The 23,138-nt window shown below is 52.9% G+C and overlaps 1 protein-coding gene across 1 annotated transcript in view; it reads right to left on the bottom strand.

Annotated features, from left to right (window-relative positions):
• ZFHX3 (zinc finger homeobox 3) overlaps positions 1-23,138 on the bottom strand; it is a 217,911-nt gene that overhangs the window by 170,339 nt on the left and 24,434 nt on the right. Inside the window, exon 3 of the mRNA XM_044986910.1 lies at positions 21,815-22,311. Within this exon, the coding sequence (XP_044842845.1) occupies positions 21,815-22,311 (497 nt within the window). The remainder of the gene's footprint in view (positions 1-21,814; positions 22,312-23,138) is intronic.

The following is a 23,138-nucleotide window of genomic DNA, read 5'->3' as shown; positions in this document are numbered from 1 at the left end:
AAGGTATTTTTGTATTACAACATTAAATGGAAAAATCTATTTTACTGCCAGGGTAATGTGGTGGAGCAGGCTGGCACAGGGAGTGTGAAGGCCCCAGGGTTAGGTTTTTGAAAGAGTTAAATGGATAATATATGTTACCTGTATTAAAATTCCTTAATGAGTCTCAAGGGGAGAAAGCAAAGTAGAATCCAACTGCAGCGTGTTCACTGAAGGGTTGGTTTATCCTTCCTTCCTTAAATCCATAGAGATGCAGAGATGTTTTACTTGGGGAAAAATGTGTTGGTGGAGTTTTATTTAGACTTGGGGGAGAGGCTACAGTGTTTGTTACCCACAGACACACACTATTCTCAGTCAGGTGGAGGAGAATGTGTGACCCAAGGACCTCTTAATGCCAGCTGGCAGAGGGCGCAGGGGTGCATAAGGATTGCAAGGCCCCCCGGCTCTGGTATTTTACATTCTAGTTCACCAAAGAGCATCACATAAGGTTTCCACTGAAAGCCTGGTCAACATAGTTTTTGTGAAACATACATGGGGATAATATGTAAGGAGGAGGAATATGTGTGTGTATGCCCACGTGCTCTTAAGTCCTTGCAGTTAAAGGCAGGTCACCCAGAAGTGACATGCCTTAAGACAAGTTCTACAAGACAGGAGATGGGAGTCACTTATCTTCCTGGCTGACCACTGTGTACTGTTATGCAATAATTATAGCCGTGTCAGTCCCAGGATATTCAAGAGACAAAGTGGGCAAGATAATATCGGTTATTGGACCAACTTCTGTTGGTGGGAGAGACAGGCTTTCTAGACTCACGGAGCTCTTCTTCAGATCTGGGAATGGCTCTCAGAGCGTAACAGCTAAATACAAGGGTGAACAGATAGAATATACGATAACTACTTACACAACTAAGGGGCCATTCAAGGTGAAGGGGCTTGTTAACACCCCTGTAGTCGTAGGACAAAAGGGGGGGAGGTTAGTGGGTTACAGATTGTTGTAATAAGCCATAAATCCAGTGTCTCTATTAAGACCATGATTTTTAGTGTCTAGCAAAATTATGAATTTAAGCTCCCAGGCTCGTCTTTTGCAAGTGTCATGCAGGTTTCCTTTGAGGATGAGGACTGGTAGGTCAGATACAGAGAGGTCACTTTGTGAAATGTCCACCCACCGGTGACAGGATGCTTTTGTCTTTTATCATTTTCCTGTGTGAGTTCATTTGAGAGCATAGTGATTGTGAGTGGAACCTGACATAGTTATTGGGGCATTTAGCGCACTGGATGAGGTACACCACCAGTTGTGCTGAGCATGTGTAGGACCATGGATCTTGAAAAGGGTGTTGTGGAGAGCGTTAATCATTGTAGCAGTGGAGATATGTCTCCAGGTTTTGCATCTGTTGTTCTGGTAGTCTGGGGCGCTTCAGCTATGGACTGGGACAGAGTACTCTATCCGATGCACTTAGTGCTCTCCCAGATGACAAAGAATCAGCTGGGACAGCCAGAATCAGAGTCATCCGAGAAGCTATAGACACCATTCCAAAACTGAAACGCTGTAATGATGCCCTTGCCTATTTGATGAGACTTTTCAAATTCTGCAAAAGATGTCTGAGGCCATACAGTGCCATGATGATGCTAAACAAACATTTACAAGGTATTTTGGGGGCAAGAGCAAAAGTGGATTGTGAAGCTTATTTTGAGAACTGGGCAAAAGAGGGAATAAGATCCAATAAATAATGGCCTGCATTCAAAGCTATTTGATCACTTGGATCCCAAACTGGACTTTGCATGGGGTTTATGCCTGATAAATATGGCTAATGGTAAAACATTCTCATCCCAAGAAAAAGGTCTGAAAAAAGTGAAAATTTTATGAGACTGCACTTAAGCATCCTGAAGCAACTCCATGCCCAGACCTGGAAACATTAGTAGTAGATGCAATCCCAGACCCTGAAACCTGTATAGATGTATGCATGTTGGAAGAGATTTGGTCCCCAATAAAGACACTGCGTAGCAGGAGTGTTGCAAGACCCGATGGCATAATACCCAAACTTCTCAGGTGGGCCACAGAGCCCATAAGCACAACTCTTCATCTGCGCCCAGACTACTGGGAGCTCAGAGCAGGCAGGAGCATGCCTTGGTGAGGAGCCCATTCTAACATGGGAGCTTGCTATAGCTCACGAGCAGGTTGGTCCAGCTCCGAGTTTAGTGTCGCACAGACGCTTGTTCTAGATTTTGAAGCTCACTCCAGTCCTGAAACCCATTTCAGTTCAGAAGCTTTGTTTGGGCTAAGGAAACCTGCACAACATTTCCGTAAGTGGACAAATTCTCTTTTCTCTGGTCTGCACTCTGGGAAAAAACACTGATCTTAAAACCAGCGAGTATTTGTCTAGAAATCAGTACTTGACTGAGAGACCTCAAAAAAATACCTGGGTGCAACAAGAAGTGGTGCCAGTGATTCAGCTGACAGGAATCTTCCCTCTGAGCCAGCACTAACCTAATGAGTAGAGCCTTGAAAATCTGTGGCTATCCACAGAGCAGATGTCCTTGCTTACAGGCAGCTCCCCAACCTAAAGCAAATACTCACCAGCAACTACACACCACACAACAAAGATACCAACCCAGAAATCAAACCCTGCAACAAACCCCAGTGCCAACTCTGTCCACATATCTATTCAAGGGACACCATCAAAGGACCTAATCACATCAGCCATACCATCTGGGGCTCGTTCACTTGCACATCTACCAATGTGACATATGCCATCATGTGCCAGCAGTGCCCCTCTGCCATGTACATTGGCCAAACCTGACAGTCTCTACGCAAAAGAATAAATGGACACAAATCTGACATCAGGAATCATAACATTAAAAAACCAGTAGGAGAGCACTTGAATCTCCCTGGCCACCCGATTACAGACCTAAAAGTGGCCATTCTTCAACAAAAAACTTCAAAAACAGACTCAAGCGTGAAACTGCAGAACTGGAATTATTTTGCAAACTGGACACCATTACATTAGGCCTGAATAAAGACTGGGAGTGGTTGGGTTATTATAAAACCTAAACCTAATTTCCCCCTACTGTTACTCACACCTTCTGGTCAACTGTTCGAAATGGGCCACTCTCATTACCACTACAAAAAAAATGGTTACCCACCTTTTAGTAACTGTTGTTGTTCGAGATGTGTTGTTCATGTCCATTCAAAGTAGGTGTGCGCGTGCCGCGTGCACGCCAGCCAGAAGATTTTCCCTAGCAGCGTCCGTAGGGTCAGCCCGGGCACCCCCTGGAGTGGTGCCACCGCGGCGCCCTATAAAGGGGCCCGCCGACCCTCCACCCCCTCAGTTCCTTCTTGCCGGCTCTCCGACAGAGGGGTAGGAGGGTGGGTATTGGAATGGACATGAACAACACATCTCGAAGAACAACAGTTACTAAAAGGTGGGTAACCGTTTTTTCTTCTTCGAGTGGTTGTTCATGTCCATTCAAAGTAGGTGACTCACAAGCCTAACCTTAGGAGGAGGGGTCGGAGATCACTGCTGACTGGAGGACTGCACGACCGAAGGCTGCATCATCCCTCGCCTGTTGCGTGATGGCGTAGTGAGCCAAGAATGTGTGAATGGAGGACCACGTGGCCGCCCTACAAATCTCCTAGTCGGGACTTGAGCCAGGAATGCCGCAGAGGAGGCCTGCGCCCTAGTGGAGTGGGCCGTGACCCGCGGAACAGGGGTCTTAGCTATACGATAGCATTCCCGGATACAGGTCGCAATCCACGAAGAGATACGCTGAGAGGAGACCGGGAGGCCTTTCATCCTCTCTGCCACTGCAACGAAGAGTTGAGCCGAGCGTCTGAAGGGCTTGGTACGCTCTATGTAAAGGGCCAACGCCCGTCGGATGTCCAGGGAATGGAGCCTCCGCACCTCGCTGGAGGAGTGTGGCTTCGGATAAAACACCGGGAGAAAGATATCTTGGCCCATGTGGAACTGGGATACGACCTTAGGTAGAAAGGCCGGGTGAGGCTTAAGTTGGACTTTGTCTTTGTAGAAGACAGCGTACAGGGGCTCAGATGTTAGCGCCCGAAGCTCCGACACCCTTCTGGCCGAGGTGATCGCCACCAGGAAGGCAGTCTTGTATGACAGGTATAGCAGGGAGCACGAAGCCAGAGGCTCAAAGGGAGGCTCTGAGAGGACAGAGAACCAGATTCAGGTCCCAGGTAGGGGTCGGTGGACACACATGCGGGAAGAGCCTGTCCATACCCTTAAGGAAACGCCCAACCAGCGGGTTCGCAAACACCGAGGCACCCCCTTCCCCCGGGTGGAAGGCGGATATGGCCGCCAAGTGAACGCGAATGGAGGAAAGGGAGAGGCCCAGATGTCTTAGGTGAAGCAAATAGTCAAGGACAATTGGGACCACCAGCGGGTCATGACCTCGCTGGCCCGACCATATGGAGAAGCGCCCCCATTTTGCCAGGTAGGTAGCCCTAGTGGATGGTTTCCTGCTACCCAGCAGCACTTGCCTAACTTGCTGGGAGCACTGCAACTCCACCTGGTTCAGCCATGGAGCATCCATGCTGTGAGGTGAAGGGATTCGAGGTTCGGATGGTGGAGGGAGCCCCGGTCCTGCATGATCAGGTCCAGTAGCAGGGGCAACATCAGGGGCGCCTGAACTGACATGTGCAGGAGAGACATGTACCAATGCTGGCGCGGCCACGCCGGGGCTATCAGGATTACCCTCGTGTGGTCCCTGCGAATTTTCAGGAGCACCCTGTGTATCAGGGGAAATGGAGGGAAGGCGTAGAGGAGACCGACCGCCCAGGACTGCAGGAAGGCGTCCGACACAGACCCCCGGCCGCGCCCCAGGAGGGAGCAGAACCATCGGCACTTCCTGTTCTCCCTCGAAGCAAACAGGTCTAACCAGGGAAAGCCCCGAAGCTGGAAAATTGAGCGCACACCACATCCCCTCGAAGGGACCACTCGTGACCCTGGAACGAGCGGCTGAGGGTGTCTGCTAGACCGTTCTGCTCCCCCGGGAGGTAGAACGCCGTCAGGTGGGTGGCATTGAGAACGCAGAAATCCCACAGTGCGAAGGCTTCCCTGCACAGGGGAGAGAAGCGTGCACCCCCGTTTGTTGATATAGAAGACTGTCGCCATGTTGTCTGAAAGGACCGAGACACATCTGCCGGCCAGGTGGGACCGGAAGGTCAGACAAACCAAGCGGACCGCCCTCAGCTCCCTGACATTGATATGCAACTCGAGGTCCGACGACGACCACAAGCCCTGCATCCTGAGGTGACCCAGGTGTGCTCCCCAACCTCGATCCGAGGCGTCCGTCACCAGGGAGAGGGAGGGTTGTGGGGCAGCAAAGGGGACACCCTTGCACACTTCCTGCGGGTCGAGCCACCACCGCAGCGAGCTGAGCACCAAAATGGGAATGGACACCACCAAGTCCAGGGGGTCCCCTGGCTGGGCGGTAAACTGTCGCCAACCAGGACTGTAGCGGGCGGAGCCAGAGTCTGGCGTGGGCCACCACATAGGTGCATGCCGCCATGTGGCCCAACAGTCGAAGGCATACTCGCGCCGTGGTTACCGGGGCGCGGCGCAGATCCAGGATGAGCTCGGAAATCGCACGGAACCTGGATTCCGGCAGATACGCTCTGGCGTGAGTGGAGTCCAGAACAGCGCCTATGAACTCTATCCGTTGTGTCGGAGACAGGGTCGACTTGGCTTCGTTTAAGAGGAGGCCGAGGTCGAGAAAGGTCTGCCTGATGAACGACACCTGTGTCTCTACCTGCCCCCTGGAACGACCTTTTACGAGCCAGTCGTCCAGGTAGGGAAACACCTGGATGCCCCGCCTGCGGAGAAAGGCGGCCACGACTGCCATGCACTTTGTGAAGACCCTGAGAGTGGCCGACAGGCCGAACGGGAGCACCGTGAACTGCAGATGGGTACCGGCCACGACAAACCTGAGGTATCGATGGTGTCGAGGAATTATGGCAATGTGGAAATAGGCGTCCTTTAAGTCGAGGGAGGCGTACCAATCCCCTGGATCCAGGGAGGGAATGATCGAAGACAGGGAAAACATGTGGAACTTGAGTTTTCGTACAAACTTGTTCAGCCGCCGCAGGTCTAAGATGGGCCCCCTTTCGCCTTCGGTATGAGGAAATACCGGGAGTAGAAGCCTGTTCCCCTGAGCTCCCATGGGACTTCCTCCACCGCCCCTGCCTCCGTGAGGGACTTCACCTCTTGAGTTAGAAGTTGCTCCTGAGATGGGTCCCTGAAGAGGGACGGGAAGGGGGGTTGGTGGGCGGGAGGGAGGAGAACTGGATAGAATATCCCTTCTCTACTGTGCGGAGCACCCATTTGTCCAACGTGATGTGGGACCAGGCATGGCAGAAGGGGGACAGACGTGACCCAAAGGTAGGGGTGGAAGGATCCAGAGTCTCGGTTGGTAGGTCTCCCTCGACCGTACCATCAAATAGGGGGTCTAGGCCCCGATGATGGCCTCGACCGGTTTGACGCCTGGCCGGATGGGTGGCATTGGGGGCGCCTCCTGCCATTTCTGCCCCGCCTGCGCCCCGGCTCCTGGCGAGTCTGTGGCTGGTACGGGCGGGGGGTCGCCTGCGGCCTAAACTGTCTGCGCTGGGTCGCAGGGGTATGCAGGCCTAGCGAGCGAAGTGTGGCCCTCGAGTCCTTTAGGCTATGCAGACGTTTATCTGTCTTTTCAGAAAATAATGTCTGCCCCTCGAAAGGGAGGTCCTGAATTGTTTGCTGGACCTCATAGGGCAGGCCCAAGACCTGGAGCCAGGCTCCCCGCTGCATGACCAAGCCCGTGGCCAGGGTGCACGAGGCTGAGTCCGTCGCGTCTAAGGCAGCCTGGAGGGAGGCTCGGGAAATCAGTTTGCCCTCCTCCACTAGGGCTGAAAACTCCTGCCTCGAGTCCTGGGGAAGGAGCTCCGCAAACTTCGACATGGCCGAACACGTGTTGTGACCATATCGGCTTACAACCGCCTGTTGGTTGGCAATGCGGAGTTGGAGTCCCCCCGTGGAGTACACCTTTCGCCCAAAGAGCTCGAGTTTTTTTGCGTCCCTGCTCTTTGGCGTTGACCCCTGAAACCCCTGATGCTCCTGCTGGTTGGCCGCATCCACTACTAGGGAGTCCGGAGGGGGATGGGTGTACAGGTGCTCGTGCCCCTTCGAGGGGACGAAATAGCGCCGCTCGGACCTCTTGGTGGTAGGGGCCAACGAGGCTGGCGTCTGCCATAGGGTGCAGGATGTATCCGCTATAGACTTTATTAGCGGGAGGGCCACCATGGACGGCCCCGTGGGAGCCAGGATGTCCACCACAGGGTCCGCGTCCACCTCGATTTCCTCCGCCTGGATTGCGAGGCTCTGCGCCGCTCTGCAGAGCAGTTGCTGGAGGATACGCGTGTCCTCGAGGGCCAGTGCCGCGGCCGTGCCCGAGACCGCTTCATCCGGGGAGGACGATGAGGAGAGCACCTGGAGCGGTCCTTCGTGCGTTGCGTGCAGTCCCTCAGGGTCCTGTGGCACACAGTACCATGGTTGCAGTGCTGGTTCCTCTGAACGTGGTACCGCGATCGGTACCGGGGTCGCCAGCGAACGGCTTGGCGTATCATGCGGTGCCTGCGGAGCCGGATCTGAAGCCATCGCCAGTGCCGCTGCCCTGCTAGGGGGTGCTGTGTTTGAGAAAGGCACACCCCTGCTCAGCGACGGTGCCGGTGGAGGAGGCAGCTGCGCCGGGGCCACCGAAGTCGAGGACACCGAAGCCGATCTTGATCGCGGGCCGAACGCCTGGCCTACCGACTGGTGGTAGCCCCAGGGAGTCCAAAAACAGCCACTGCGATGGCGGCTGCCATTGTTGCTGCCACTGTGGGTAACGGTGGCGGCTCGCCCCCGACTCCGATCTCCTGCTCCGCGACCGGCTGGAGTGATAGGAGTCTGCCTCTGAGTCTGAGGTCTCTGAGTATGAGGACCTGGTGGGAGTGGCACCCGGTGCTGATGGAGAGCGGTGCGGAGGCGGGCCTCTCGCCTGGTCCGGTGCCGACCTCATGGCGCGGTGCGGGGAGGGAGGCGACAGCATGGCCGGTTTGCCCCTAGACTGCACCGGGGGATGGACCACCGTGGGCAACTCCTTGTGGTGCAGAGAGACCGGCACTGCGAGTCCCATCAGACCTGAGGCCGCCTCGAATGCCTCCGGGGTCGAAGGTGGGTGTAGGTCTCCGCTGAGGTCCGGAGAATTAGGCTGGTCCGGACTCGACCGCCCTCTCTGCGGTGCGGGAGTCGACGGAACCGCCGAGGGCTGTAGCCCAGCCTGTCCGCTCATGGTCGCGGACGGCGTCGGCCTCGGATCCTGGTGGGGTGACCGTGCCCTCACCGGCTTCCTTCTTTTGGCGGGCACCGGCGAAGGCGAGCGGTGCTGCACTGAGGCCGACTTCCTTAGACCCGACTCCGTCCGGTGCCAGGTTTTTGACGACTTGGGCTGGGCCCTAAGTCCTGATGCCGGTGCCGGGGCGCTCCGCACCGAAGACGATGTGCTGGGCACCGCCTCGGCCAGCTCCGGGTCCGAGGGTGGCTGTAGGGCCGCCTCCATCAGGAGGACTCTAAGTCTTTGAGCCCTGTCCTTAAGAGTTCGCGGGCGGAAGCCTCTACAGACAGAGCACCGGTCCTTTTGGTGGCTCTCTCCGAAGCACCTTAAACACGCCGAGTGCGGGTCACTCTTGGGCATGAATTTTCCGCAATCCTTGCAAAGCTTGAACCCGGGGGACCCGGGCATGCCCCAGCGGGCAACGACAGCTCGGGGGGGACGACCCCCCAACAACTAAGAACTATATACAGACTAACTATCATACAACTTTATACGCTAGACGGTAAGGATAGGACACTGCCGATTTGCTACCGCAAGAGAAGTTCCAACTAGCCATCACCGGCGGTAAGAAGGAACTGAGGGGGTGGAGGGTCGGCGGGCCCCTTTATAGGGCGCCGCGGTGGCGCCACTCCAGGGGGCGCCCGGGCCAACCCTACCGACGCTACTAGGGAAAATCTTCCGGCTGGCGTGCAAGCGGCGTGCGCACACCTACTTTGAATGGACATGAACAACCACTCAAAGAAGAAGTTATTTTTCCTCCCTTAGTATCCAGACGTCAATTGAGCTGTCTTGTTAGACTGACCTCACACTTAGTAAGGGAACTCCCATCTTTTCATGTATTTATACCTGCCTCTATATTTTCCACTCCATGCATCTGATGAAATGGGTTCTAGCCCACAAAAGCTTATGCCCAAATAAAATTCTTAGTCTCTAAGGGGACACAAGGACTCCTCATTGGTTTTGCTGATACAGACTAACGTGGCTACCATTCAGAGCAGATGTGGATATCCATGGACCATTTTTGCAGATCGCCGATCAGATGTATCCGTGTGGGGCTCTACTAAGAAGTCAGGCTGCTGCGAGGCGGTGCTGTGGTGTAGGTAGGCATTTCAGTTCCACTGACACTTTTTGCAAGAGCAGTTAACTCTGGTCTTCTGGCCCAGTTCCAACCTGGGAAATTACTTTCTGCATCCATAGAAGTCCTTTGCAGTTTAACTGGATAATTCTTCCTAACTGCTTGTCCTTACCCTAAACCGTTGTGGATTGCAATGTGAAATGGCTGCTTTTCAAGTGGAGTGTGAAGTGACTATTCATTTGTAAGAAACAAGATGGATGAAGTAATACCTTTTATTGGACCAACTTCTCTTGGTAAAAGACAGAAGCTTTTGAGCTTCATAGAGTTCTCCTTCAGGAAACTCATTTGTAATTCTTTGGGATCAGAGACACTATACGGAGGAAAAAGCTGGTTTACTGTGATGCAAGAAAGGATATTCTTCGCAAAAGTGCTGACTGCAAACCATAGAACAAGTGTCCCCTGAATAAGGGGGGAGAAACATGAGGATGGTGAAACTCCAGTTTTTTTCTGGTAGGTTCTTATACCATGCCCATTCGGGTGGTACTAACTTCACTTCAAGCATACAGGAGCCCTGCCTGACACTTCACCTTCTGCAACAACTGGCCCTATTTTGACCTTTGATAAAAGCGAAGACAAACCCAGCTACATTAAAACAAGGTGTGAGAACCACAGGTTCCAAAGGCAGAGCGTGAGTCACAAGGTACCCTACTGCGGCCTCATACATCTAGCAGAAAGCAGGGGAGATACAAAAAAGACGGTTACTCACCTTTGTAACTGTTGTTCTTCGAGATGTGTTGCTCATATCCATTCCAATTAGGTGTGCGCGCGCCGCGTGCACGATCATCAGAAGATTTTTACCCTAGCAACACTCGTGGGTCGGCTGGGTCGCCCCCTGGAGTGGCGCCGTTATGGCGCCAGATATATACCCCTGCCGACCCAACAGCCCTTCAGTTCCTTCTTGCCGGCTACTCCGACAGAGGGGAAGGAGGGCGGGTTTGGAATGGATAAGAGCAACACATCTCAAAGAACAACAGTTACAAAGGTGAGTAACCGTCTTTTCTTCGAGTGCTTGCTCATATCGATTCCAATTAGGTGACTCCCAAGCCTTATTTAGGCGGTGGGGTCGGCGTGAGATGTCGCAGAATGCAAAACTGTTGAACCAAATGCTGCGTCATCTCTGGACTGTTGTACCAATGCATAGTGTGACGCGAAGGTGTGCACAGATGACCAAGTCGCTGCCCGACATATCTCCTGGATGGGTACGTGGGCCAGGAAGGCGGCAGATGAAGCTTGAGCCCGAGTAGAATGGGCGGCGAGGTGGCTAGTTGGGACGTGAGCCAACTCATAACAGGCATGGATGCAAGACGTCACCCAAGATGAAATTCGCTGCAAGGAGACCGGAAGGCCCTTCATCTGGTCTGCCACCGCTACAAAGAGTTGGGGAGACTTTCAAAAGGGCTTTGTTCTTTCGATGTAAAAGGCGAGAGCCCTATGAACGCCCAGGGAATGCAACTGCTGTTCCCGATGTGAGGAATGTGGTTTCAGGAAGAAGACCAGGAGGAAGATGTCCTGGTTGACGTGGAAGGCAGACACCACCTTAGGGAGGAAGGCAGGGTGAGGTCGCAGCTGTACCTTGTCCTTATGAAACATTGTATATGGAGGGTCTGCTGTGAGGGCCCGAAGCTCGGATACCCGCCCTGCCGATGTAATGGCGACGAGAAAGGCTGTCTTCCAGGAGAGGTACAGCAGCGAGCAGGTGGCTAACGGCTCAAAGAGAGCACTCCTGAGCCTGAATAGAACCAGATTGAGGTCCCACGTCAGGGATGGGCGTCGAATCTGTGGGTACAAACGTTCCAGGCCCTTGAGGAACCTGGAAACTATGGGGTCCGAAAACACAGAGTGTCCGTTCTCCCCTGGATGGAAGGCGGAGATGGCCTCCAAGTGAAACTTTATGGATGAGACTGCTAGGCCGCGCTGTTTTAGGGCCCAGAGATACTCCAGGACAGTAGGAACTGGTGCCTGCCTGGGGACAGTATTATGCTGAGCGCACCAACAGGAGAAACGCTTCCACTCGGCCAGGTATATCAACCTAGTGGAAGGCTTCCTACTACCCAGGAGCACCTGCCGGACCGAGGCGGAACAACGTAACTCAGACTGGCTTAACTACGCAGCATCCATGCTGTGAGGTGAAGGGACTGCAGGTCTGGGTGGCGAAGTCTGCCGTGGTCTTGAGAAATGAGATCCAGCCAGAGGGGTAGGGGTACTGGGTCGGTCACCAACAAGTCGAACAATGTGGTGTACCAGTGTTGTCTCAGCCATGCCGGAGTGATCAGAATCAAACAGCCCTTGTCTCTGTGGACCTTGAGAAGGACCCTGTGGACCAGCAGGAACAGTGGAAAGGCATAGAGGAGATGGTCTTTCCATGTTATCAGGAATGCATCCAAGAGGGAGCCCGGGGAGCATCCCTGGAAGGAGCAGAACACATGGCACTTCCGATTCTCGCGAGAGGCGAAGAGGTCTATGTGGGGAAAGCCCCACTTCCGGAAAACAGAATGGATGACGTCCAGACGAATCGACCACTCGTGAGACAGGAAGGATCTGCTGAGGTGATCTGCTAGGGCGTTCTTAGCCCCCGGGAGAAAGGATGCTACCAGATCGATGGAATGGGCTGCACAAAACTCCCAGAGGTGAATGGCTTCCTGACAAAGGAGGGAAGAGCGTGCCCTGCCCTGCTTGTTTATGTAAAACATGGCTGTTGTGTTGTCTGTGAACACTGAGACACAACGGCCTTGGAGATGCTCCCAAAACACCTGGCACACTAGAAGAACTGCCCTCAGCTCCCGCACATTGATATGCAGGGTCAGTTCTTGAGCCGACCAGAGGCCTTGAGTACGGAGACCCTCAAGGTGGGCGCCCCAACCCAGAGATGATGCATCCATGGTTAGGGCCATTGACGGTTGTGGCGGGAGGAATGGCAATCCTGCACAGACCAGGGTGGGAGACATCCACCAGGCCAAGGAGGGCAATATGACCTTGGGAACCGTGAGGATCGTGTCCAGGCTGTTGCGGCCCGGCCGGTATACTGAGGCGAGCCAAGTTTGAAGTGGACGGAGGCATAGTCTGGCGTGTTTGGTCACGAAAGTACAGGCGGCCATGTGGCCTAGGAGACCGAGACAAGTGCGGCCCGAGACCGTCGGGAAGCTGTGGAGGCCTCGGATTATTGTTACCATAGCCTGAAATCGAGGCTAAGGTAGGCAGGCTCTGGCGAAATTGGAGTCCAGAATCGCTCCAATGAAGTCCAACCTCGAGAAGTCCACTCTGGTGCCCACTCGGAGGATAATCATCAGGCCTAGTTGGCTGAAGAGATCTTTGACGATACTCACATGGCGCCGCACTTGCATCTCGGAGGTGCCTCAAATGAGCCAATCGTCGAGATACGGGAAGACGTGCACTCAACGACGGCGGAGGGAGGCCACAACAACGGCCATACATTTCGTAAAAACTCGTGGGACTGTAGAGAGGCCGAACGGAAGGACCGTAAATTGAAAGTGCTGCTGGTTGACCACAAAGCAAAAGTACCACCTGTGTGGTGGGTAAAACACGATGTGGAAATACGCGTCCTTCATATCGAGGGTGGCGTACCAGTCTCCCGGATCCAAGGACGGGATAATTGTTCCCAGGGATACCATGCGGAACTTCAACTTTAGCATGAATTTGTTGAGGCCTCGCAGGTCTAGGATCGGACTTAGACCTCCCTTTGCTTTGGGAACTAGGAAGTAGAGGGAATAAAATCCCTTGCACCTCAGGTCTTTTGGTATCTCCTCTATAGCTCCCATGGCTAGGAGCGTCTGGACCTCCCATAAGAGGGATTGCTCGTGAGAGGGGTCCCTGAAGAGAGACGGGGGGGGGGTGGAAAGGCGGGGGCGAAACAAATTGAAGGTGGTATCCCAATTCCACCGTGTGCAGAACCCAACGATCTGATGTCAAGCGGGACCACGCAGGGAGGAAATAGGAGAGGCGGTTGTAGAAGGGAGGAAAAGGATCTGGGAAAAGGACTGGGGCGCCGTCCTCGGGCACCCCTTCAAAAGTTTTGTTTGGGCCCCGCCGGTGGTTTGGGGGGGCCCTGGTTCTGACCCCCTTGGGAACCAGACTGCCTCCTGTGATTGCCCCAGCCATGTCTTCTGCCGAAGTCCTATCGTGGCCTAGGTGGGGGGTAGGCATGTTGAGGCTGGGGGCGGAAGGGCCTGCGCTGTGTCACTGGGGTGTGCATCCCCAGGGAACGCATAATTATTCTGTTGTCCGTCAGGCTTTGAAGCCTAGGGTCAGTTTTCTCAGAAAATAGCCCCTGGCCTTCAAAGGGCAAGTCCTGTATGGTCTGCTGTAGCTCAGGTGGAAGGCCTGACACCTGGAGCCAGGAGATTCGCCTCATCGCGACTCCTGAAGCCAGAGTTCTGGCAGCGGAATCCACTGCGTCCAAAGAAGCTTGGAGGAAGGTTCTTGCCACTTTCTTCCCCTCTTCCAGCAGGGCCGCGAAATCTTGGTGAGACTCCTGTGGAATAAGCTCCGTGAATTTCGCCACAGAAGTCCAGGTATTGTAGTTATATGCTGGTTTGCCAACCTAAGCTGTAGGCCCCCTGCTGAGTAAATTTTGCGGCCAAACAAGTCCAGGCGCCTAGCCTCCTTAGACTTGGGGACAGGGACCTGCTGGCCATGACGCTCCCTTTCACAGACTGCACCACTAAGGAGCAAGGGTGAGGGTGCACATATAAGTATTCGTACCCTTTGGAAGGTACCATGTACTTCCTCTCGACCCCTCTGGCCGTGGGAGGAATGGAGGCTGGGGACTGCCAGATTGTAGCCGCGTTAGCCTGTATAGTGCGGATAAAGGGCAGGGCCACCCTGGTAGGGGTGTCTGCCAATAAAATGTCTACCACTGGGTCCTCTATCTCAGGGATCTCCTCCACCTGTAAGTTCATATTCTGAGCCACCCGTCGCAGAAGGTCTTGATGAGCCCTCAGGTCAATTGGGGGAGGGCCAGAGGAGGATGTGCCCGCCACCGCTTCATTGGGTGAGGAGGAGGAGGAGGAGGAGGAGGAGAGGCCAGGGACGAGAGGGTCCTGTGGGGACTCCTGCTCTTGGGGACTGGCGTCAGATGCAGGTGGGGCCTGGGTATCCGCCAGTGGCTCAGCAGCATTATCCATGCCCATGGGGGGAGGCCGGCTTACAGTCGCCTCTGGCACGCGGTGTTCCGAGGGGGCAGATCATGGTGCAGCCGGGGGAAAACCTTGGGCTTGATGATACGCCCAAGGTGTCCAGAAGGATCACTGGGTGGGACCTTGCTCATGACCTTGGTCCTCTGGAAAGGTGTGGCTAGCTGCCTTCAAGTCACGACCCCGTGCGTAATACCTGCTACCGGCCTGAGACGACGCAGAAGTGTGTCTCGAAGGCCAAGGTGGTGCTGAGAGTCCTTGAGCGGGTGCCGTGTCCCGAGCTGGCAGGTTGGGGGACTGCACCGGGGAGCGGTACCAAGAGCTGTACCGGTACCGTGATCGGGACCTATGACCATAGCGGTGCCAGGAGGTCGACCGGGACCTCGATCTCCTTCGCCGAGAATGGCTGCGGGAGGAGCAGTGCCGGGAACGGTGCCAGGAGCCTGATCGGTACCGGATGTAGCAGGCAGGCGAACGAGAGACTGAGCGGTGCCGCGGGTGCGACCGGTACCGCAATGGAGAGTGGTGCCGGGACTCCGAGCAGCGTCGGGACCAGGATCGTCGGCGGGATCGAGATCTGGATCAGTGCCTCTCAGCTACTCCCACGGATGGCGGCCTCATCAGGGCAGGCTTGGCTATGGAGCGTATAACTCACACCGGCGGTGTCAGGGGTTGAGGCAGACACAGCTCCGTAAGCGCAATAAGTTCACGCGCTGTGGAGAAAGTCTCCCGAGTTGATGGGAGACCGAGCTCAACCACGGTGCGCACCGGGGAGCTTTGGGGCACCGGACTCGATGACCCTTGCGGGACTGGAATCGACGGTGCCGTTACCAGCGGTGCCGCGGCAGAAGACTTAGCCGGGTGATCCAACGTGGGCAGTTGCTCCAGCTCAGGTACTGACGGTGCCGAGGCAGCAGGAGTCTTATGCTGCTTCCTGGGCCGCGGAGATAAGGATCGGTGCCGGAGGGGCCCGGTGCCGGGTGTCTTTCGCGGTACAGGAGCGCTCTGGAGCCGAAGGAGCGCTTCAAACTGATGCAGTTTGTCCCGCGCTCGGTACCGAGGGCGCTGGACTAAGTGCCGCTTCCATGAGGAGCTGCTTCAAACAAAAGTCCCGCTCCTTTTTCATCCTAGGTTTAAAGGACTTACAAATGCGGCACTTATCAGGGAGGTGGGATTCCCCGAGGCAGTTGAGACAGGAGTCGTGGGGATCCCACGTTGGCATCGGCTTCTGGCACGCCGAGCACGGTTTGAAACCCGCTGACCTAGGCATGAGCCCCGGCACCGGGGTGAAGGAAAGGGGAAAATCCCCGATCCCCCAATAACTATATACACTACCTATACACAAACGACTAAGAACGAACTATAACTGTAAACTATTGAACTATCAACGACTATTTATAAAGAACTATGAAGAAAGCTAAGGAAGTGGAGATCAGCTAAGCCGCGCTCCACAGTTCCAACGACCGTCACGGGCGGTAAGAAGGAACTGAAGGGCCATTGGGTCGGCAGGGGTATATATCCGGCGCCATGGCGGTGCCACTCTAGGGGGCGACCCAGCCGACCCACTGAGTGTTGCTAGGGTAAAAATCTTCCGACAATCGTGCGCGCGCACACCTAATTGGAATCGATATGAGCAATCACTCGAAGAAGAAACATCCCTTTCTCCCCACAGAGAACAGGGAACTCACAGCATGGTAGGTCAGTGGGTTTCAAACTTTTTGTATTGGTGATCCCTTTCACACAGCAAGACTCTGAGTGTGGACCTCCCCCTTATAAATTAAAAGCGGGGAGTAATTTAATTTAACGGGCGCTCGGGGCTGTCAGCCCCACGGAGCTGACAGCTTGTGACCCCCATGTAACCACCTTGTGACCCCCTGAGTGGTCACAACCTCCAGTTTGAGTACCCAATGCTAGGTCCTTTTCTTCTTTGCTAAACAAAGGCAATTAAGGATGAGCTACTGGCACATAACCTGCAGCAAGCAACTCGCTTCCAGAGCTTCTCTGCCCATGAAGACAGCAGCACTGAGCCTGCCTCACCAGATCTGTCTCTCTTCTGAGCCGATGGAGTCTGGGGTGAGTCTCCAGCATGGCACATAGTGAACTGGAACAACAGCTTCAACAAGGAAGGGACGGTCTGCAGGTAACTCCACCGGCACCAATGAAACGTTTCCTCTTCCCACTGCACAGGTGCTACGGGTTAATGAAGAACCTCTACATATAGCTTTCTACAGCCAGCGTGTCATCGAAGGACGCCTCCTCTCCAACTCACCCATTCCCTGCATAATACTGAGATAGCCGCTGCAAAGAATGCAGGGCAAGGATACGGGACACTCATTACTTTGACAAACATGCTAAGCTGTGTGTCCCTCCAGTGCTCCCAGCCTAGGCTCTGGCTCTAACCCAACTTTTTACACTTCAAAGAGATCTTCACAGAGAGCTTATTGTAAAACATTCTGCAGGAAGCTCCAGCCTCCACTCCTGCTCTAGTGAATTAATTCCCACTGGAAACTCTGTCTGTAAAATAGGCTCTAGTGTAATCTATACTTGCACCCTTCCTATATGGAGGATACTGCTTTGTCTCAGTCTCTCTCCTAGCAAAGGTGCCCATGCATAAGCCCTGTCACTACAATGGATTTGGATAGGTCCCAACTTCTCCCCTAGTGGTGGGACCCTTGTTGGAATCTCATGTGTAAGGAGTCTGGATGGGTCTCTACCTACCTGCTTGGGTTAACAGATTTTTCATGGCAAAAACACTGACCAGAAAACGAGCTGTAACAAGCCAGTGGCTGTTACATGATGCAGTGCACTGGTATTAAGCCATCTCCATGCTTCCCTTGTAGGGAGCTGCACTTCAGGGACTATACATTAGCTTGGCTGTCTTAGGCAAGTGCCTGAACATCTGTAGGGATCACAGAGAAACAAGGTGATGCATAAACTATATACTTTGTTTCAGGACGGAAGAAGCAGGCGGGGGGGGGGGGGGCACAGAGAGTTCCTTTTAAATTGTAGAGTTTTACAGCCTTCCATCCCATACCCTTCTCACTATTATCCCAGCTACTTGTCCAGTGATACCGTAGAGATGATATGATAGTTAACAGAGTTGAAGGCATTTGGTTTTCATCAGATTAAAAACCTCAAAAAAACATAAGAGGGGAGGCCACAAGCTGCTCCACAGAACCTCTATGAAGGAAGCAAATGAGGTTTCTCCAAATAATCACCTTTGTAGAGTACCTCAAACCTGCCCTCCCCTTCCTCCACATGACTCCTGCAAAGAAACATAAACACATGGGAATCCAAGTAGGAGCTGGGATGGAAAACTGGTGCCCAGGCTTTGGACTCTGTCCTTGTGACACAAAATGCTGTCAGCTGGCCGTTTAGAACACCCCTCTCTCTGTAAACACAGTTCATCTATTCACCATACCAAGACCTCCCCAAGATCTCCAGTATCCTTTTGAGCTGTCCCCAAATGCCCCTCTTGTCCTGGATAAAATGGCATTATCCCATGAATCAGGGAATGCATCTCCCGTTGCCAGATGAGATACCATCCTCCCTACATTTCACAGGAAAGCCAAATCTGAATGACTTTTGCTAACCTAGTCTGAATTGGAACTCGGTTTATGATTTACAGGTTAAGAAGTTTCTCTGTCTGCATACTGTCTCAAGATCAGAAACACAATGTAAATCTCAGAGCACTGAAGGAAAAGGAGTATTATCGCTCCCACGTTACAGAGATAGGAAGGGATCTGCCCCAGCTAACGGAGCAAGTCAGTGCCGGACCCTGGAATGGATCCCCGTCTCTTGGCTCCCAGCCCCATGCTTTTCCTCTAGACCACACTGCCTCAACTAGAATGGAAATATTTCATCTCCTGAACCAGCATGTCCACCTCATTCCACTTAGAGCTGAAACAAGTATTTATGATACTAGTGGCACTTTCTGGGTAACTTGTCTGGCAGTATGAACGTATACTGACAAAAGGACACGAGAGCACAAGCAGGGGTGAGAGACAAACGCTGTTTTCCTCTGGGCTCCCAGGATTTCAGCACAAGTCCTGGTTTGACAACTTGGGGGGGGGGGAGAAGAGAGTGGGGAAAGGTTGTCAGATCTCTCCGTGTTTATCAGTGAGAGAAACTCCAACACAAAACCCCCCACCAAAGAATCCTCCCCCTTATAAACCAATGCTGTGTAAGAGGGAACTGAGCTTAAGACATCCTGAAATCCTGGGACCTTGGAAAGAGGTTGTGTTAAAATTCCAAGCAGTCTCACTCCATCCTCACCAGAAAGCACCGGATGCATGGCAGGGGAGGACTCACAGGCTCGTCATGCTGCTGACTAACGAGGTCTCAGGATCACATTTTCCAGCTCCGCCACTTGCTGCTGAAGTGGCTCTTGGGCAACCCAAGTGGCCAACATGATTTAAAGGAAAACGGCAAAGAGGCAGAGTAAGGAGGATTGTGCACGGTAAGCTTCGTGCACTCTCTCACCCAGGCAGCATCTGGAGAGGATTTTCTCCAGCAGACAGGGAAGAACTCGATTACATCCAGTTAACTGTGCTCTAAACTGATTATGCATGTGCCAGGCTAATGGATTACATTAGCAAGAGGAAAAATAACATCCAATCAATCTCAATTTACTGCAGACCACACCAAGGGCTGAGAGAAGAGAAGAGAAACTGGTCCACGAACTGCCCCCACTCCCACTCCACCCATCAGCTATCACAGCTCCATGGCACTAAAACCACACTGAAGAATGGAAACCCTGAGCTGAGGACCTCAGTGAACAACTCTGTCTATCTACAGCCAATTTCTTCCATGAAAATTAACACGGAATCCATCAATGCGCTGGGCTAAAACTCTCTGGGAACCTCTCCTTTCATTGGATAGCACAATGGTAACTAATTAAGAAGAGCAACATGACTTATACGATTTACAATGGAAGTGGTTGGGGGTACCAATGCAATGAATTTCATACAAGCATTTCATGGAATGTGTGGCTACACTAGCAGACAGTTACACCTATGCCAAACTGGTAGGTGCCCGTGTTTGGTATTTTGATACCAAGGTAGTTCCTGCTCTCTCTTGCTTGAATGTTTCACTGCAACTCTCACCTCAAAGAGGAACGAGATTTTAAAATCGTGACTAAGTGCTCAGGGCTGAATCTACCGAGTGTCCCTGAGAACGAATTCCTTCGCCTGACTGGGGAAGGCCTTTCACAAGCCTCCAATATATTGTTTTAGAAAACCGTTCCCTGCACCATCTCTTCATTTATCATTTTCCTGTTTTGGCAGGAATCGGGGAGGGAAGGACAAAGCCAGTGCCCACAATCTGCTTTCTCACCAGGGAGCACAACAGAGTCAGAGGGTCTGAACCAAGAAATTTTGCAGCCTGTCACCATTGTCTTGTCCTCACACAACAAACAACAACAACAACAACAACAAATCAAATCCAAAGACTATTACAAGTTGAAATCATGATGCTTGGTACAGGAGTTTTAATTCTGAAGATAGACCACTTTATTTAGATGTCCTCTCCTAGCCCCCGAGAGATCTCTCCTGCTCCCACTTTCACCGCAAATTCCCTCTCATACATATCCCAGCTTCTTTGACTTTACTAAAATTGGATACTTGAAAGCAGAGAAATAGGAGTGAACTTAGTCATCTTCAGAGCCGAGCTGCGCCATTCCACTGATAACAGCGAAGTTCAGAGGAGTCCTGGTCACATCCACTGGGCCTGCGGCCCCGGGAGCTTCCTCAGGGCATGAGTCTCCAGCTGTTCTAGCCGAAGCTAAACTATTCACCCCTCCTATCGCTTTCCCCTCTCCCCCTGAAATTGCTGGAGTAATCCATTTCCTGGATCAACGCCCTATGTTAAAAACCGCACATTTCCTCCTTAGGCGAGGGGGATTGACACAGGGAGAGATGCAAAGTTTTGAACTCACCTGATATGGGAGAGTTACACTCAGACAGCGAAAAGGCACTGCGGGGTTAGGAAATGAAATAAATAGGGTACAAACGAGACCGCCTAGCCTAGTCCAAAACTGTAGATCCTTTTAGGGTTACAGGGAGAGGAGAGGAAAGGAAAAAAGACAGAGACAGAATATGAAATTGAGCAAAATGAGAAGCCAGCGAGGAACAGAGCATGTGTAAGTGAGTAGAAGGTATGCGAAGTGAGGCTGCTTAGATTTATGGCGATTTGTACCTGATTGTTCATACTAAAGCCATTATGGGATGATTAGAGAAAAAGGTGAAGCTTTAAGTCCAGTGAAAATCAATAAAAACGTCTGGAGCAATTCTGCTGCGTGAGTGAAAGGACTATTTACTGTATCCGGAGCTCCTCTTGGGTTACAGCCTACAGGGTTCGGGGGGGGGGGGGGGGGGAGAAGAGAGAGAAATGAGGCAGGAGAGGAAAAGATGGTTACAGAAGGGCCAGAAAACTGGAGGCAAGAGGAAAAAAAAAAAGAGACAAAACTCAAAGATAACAGTCATGGAGCAACGTGTAACGTGGAAGGTGAATGGTCACGAAAGGCTGTGACGTATCATCCTAGGGCAGCTGTCAGTTTGGCCATGCCTCAGTCAACTACATGTACATAGCAACAGAATTTGTTCTCGCTCCTTTCCAGCGAGCTCAAGCAGTGGTTCAATAACACATCCTCAGCACTCCCAAATGCACAGGGCACTGGCAGCTTCTTTGACACTCCCCACATGCATTCTAGCGTGAGCACGCTGCCTGGAGTTCCTGCTTGGATGGGAGTAGCTTTTTGAAAGTTGTTTGCAAGGATGAGCAACCTGACATAAGGCAAACCCTAGCTAGCAGAATCCCTGCCAAGATTAGCAGTGAGAAACCATTTGTTGGGATGCGATTTTCAGACAGGACTGATGATTTTGGATGTGCAACGGGACACACCTTAAAGGGATCTAATTTTCAGAGGACAGGTGCTCAGCCCCTCAAGCTGGGCACCCAACAGTCACTATCACTTTTGAAAAGTTTGGCCTAAGGCTTTCGGAGCCCAAAAGAGTTGCTAGCAAAGTGCAAGCCGAGGAGGTGTGTGATCCCAGTGAGCCTGCGGCCAAGCCCCACAGAGGTACTACACTGAGTGGGTTTAAAATCCCACGCTCACCGTAGCTCAGAATTGACAATCAGGTCCCCTACAAGGAAGATAAGTGCAATCAAGCCTCACCTTGTACAGCTTCAGGCTGGCCTCATGCCTGGAGTTAACTGTGTGCAGACGCAGCTTCTCCAGACTGTTGGTGTAGTAGTCACAGGCATTGCACTTCAGATGCACGGGGTTCCCGATGGCCACACATTTCAGCCTCCACTCATTGGCCTTGCCACCCTCCTTGATGTGCGCTACTAGCTGGTACTTCTGCACGTGCTTATCAGTTTTGCAGTGGAGCTGGAAGTTTGCCTTGAGCTGCGTGTTGTAGCGGCACAACTTGCACTGGTATGAGTCCCCCATCACTGCCTTCCATTCATCCTCCGGTAGGCTGCGCTCCACATTCATGTGCAGCCCCAGCATGTCCAGGTTGTCTGTAGTGTACTTGTTGCACACAGCACACTGGAAGAGCTTCAGTGATGGGTCATTTGTTTGTGTGAAGCTCTCACCCAGGTTCATTAGCTCCTCGGACACCAGTTGCCCGCCCCCCAGCCGCATGTCCAAGGGGATCTCTCCACCCACTGCACAAAGGAGAGAGAAAAATACAAGTCAGAAAAGCTGGATCCTGTACCTCCCACGACAGGAGCACAGCAGAACATTCACTCCCCCAGCATGCCCCATAATATGCCCACCAGGTCATGGGTCAGAAGCAAAACACAGCAGGACTTCTCACCCCTTGCCCAAGCCCCTGCACTGCTGGTATCCCGGGCCAGGCCCAAAAGTGCCAGCTGCCTGGTTCTACAGCCATTGGGCCCGGAGCACAACAGTCCCTTGTTGCCCAGCCCAATATTTGCTGGCCCTTGAGCCAGGAGCACAGCAGGTCCTTGCCAGCCAGAGAGAAAATAAATGCGAGTCCCAACACATTTTAGGAGGCGAAAAGTCTCCACTGTGCTGCTCTGTGAACAACTATATGACACTCTCCCACTTGCAGACTATCACCTATGTGGTCACCTCTCAGGAATCGGACAGTTCTCTTCACGCAGGTAAGGACACAGGGAAGACACAAGAAAGGTCACTCATGGGACATCCAAACCCAGCCCCTGCTGAATAAGAGACTCTCTGGCCATGGTGCACAGCAGCACAAGCAGCGTGATTAGGAAGTTATGCTGCAGCAGCACCAAAAGTAATTCATTTCTGCAACTAGCAAGAGCCGCCAGCTGCAGCTCCCTAAAAGTGCCATGCTCTTAGCAGGAAGCCTCGACACTTGTCTGAAACAAAAATTCAGAATGCTAGATATGTTCGCGGAAAGTCCTGGCCGGGGGGAGATCTTATGGCCAAGGAAAGGATGATGGCTAATAACTGGGGAAGTACAAGTATGCGTATGTGTGTCAGGGAAAAAGTCAGCAGG

Source organism: Mauremys mutica, chromosome 14, assembly GCF_020497125.1.
Source record: "Mauremys mutica isolate MM-2020 ecotype Southern chromosome 14, ASM2049712v1, whole genome shotgun sequence".
NCBI classification, from domain to species: Eukaryota; Metazoa; Chordata; order Testudines; family Geoemydidae; genus Mauremys; species Mauremys mutica.
The sequence above is the reverse complement of the archived record's forward strand: the minus strand, read 5'-3'. Positions and strand labels throughout refer to the sequence as shown.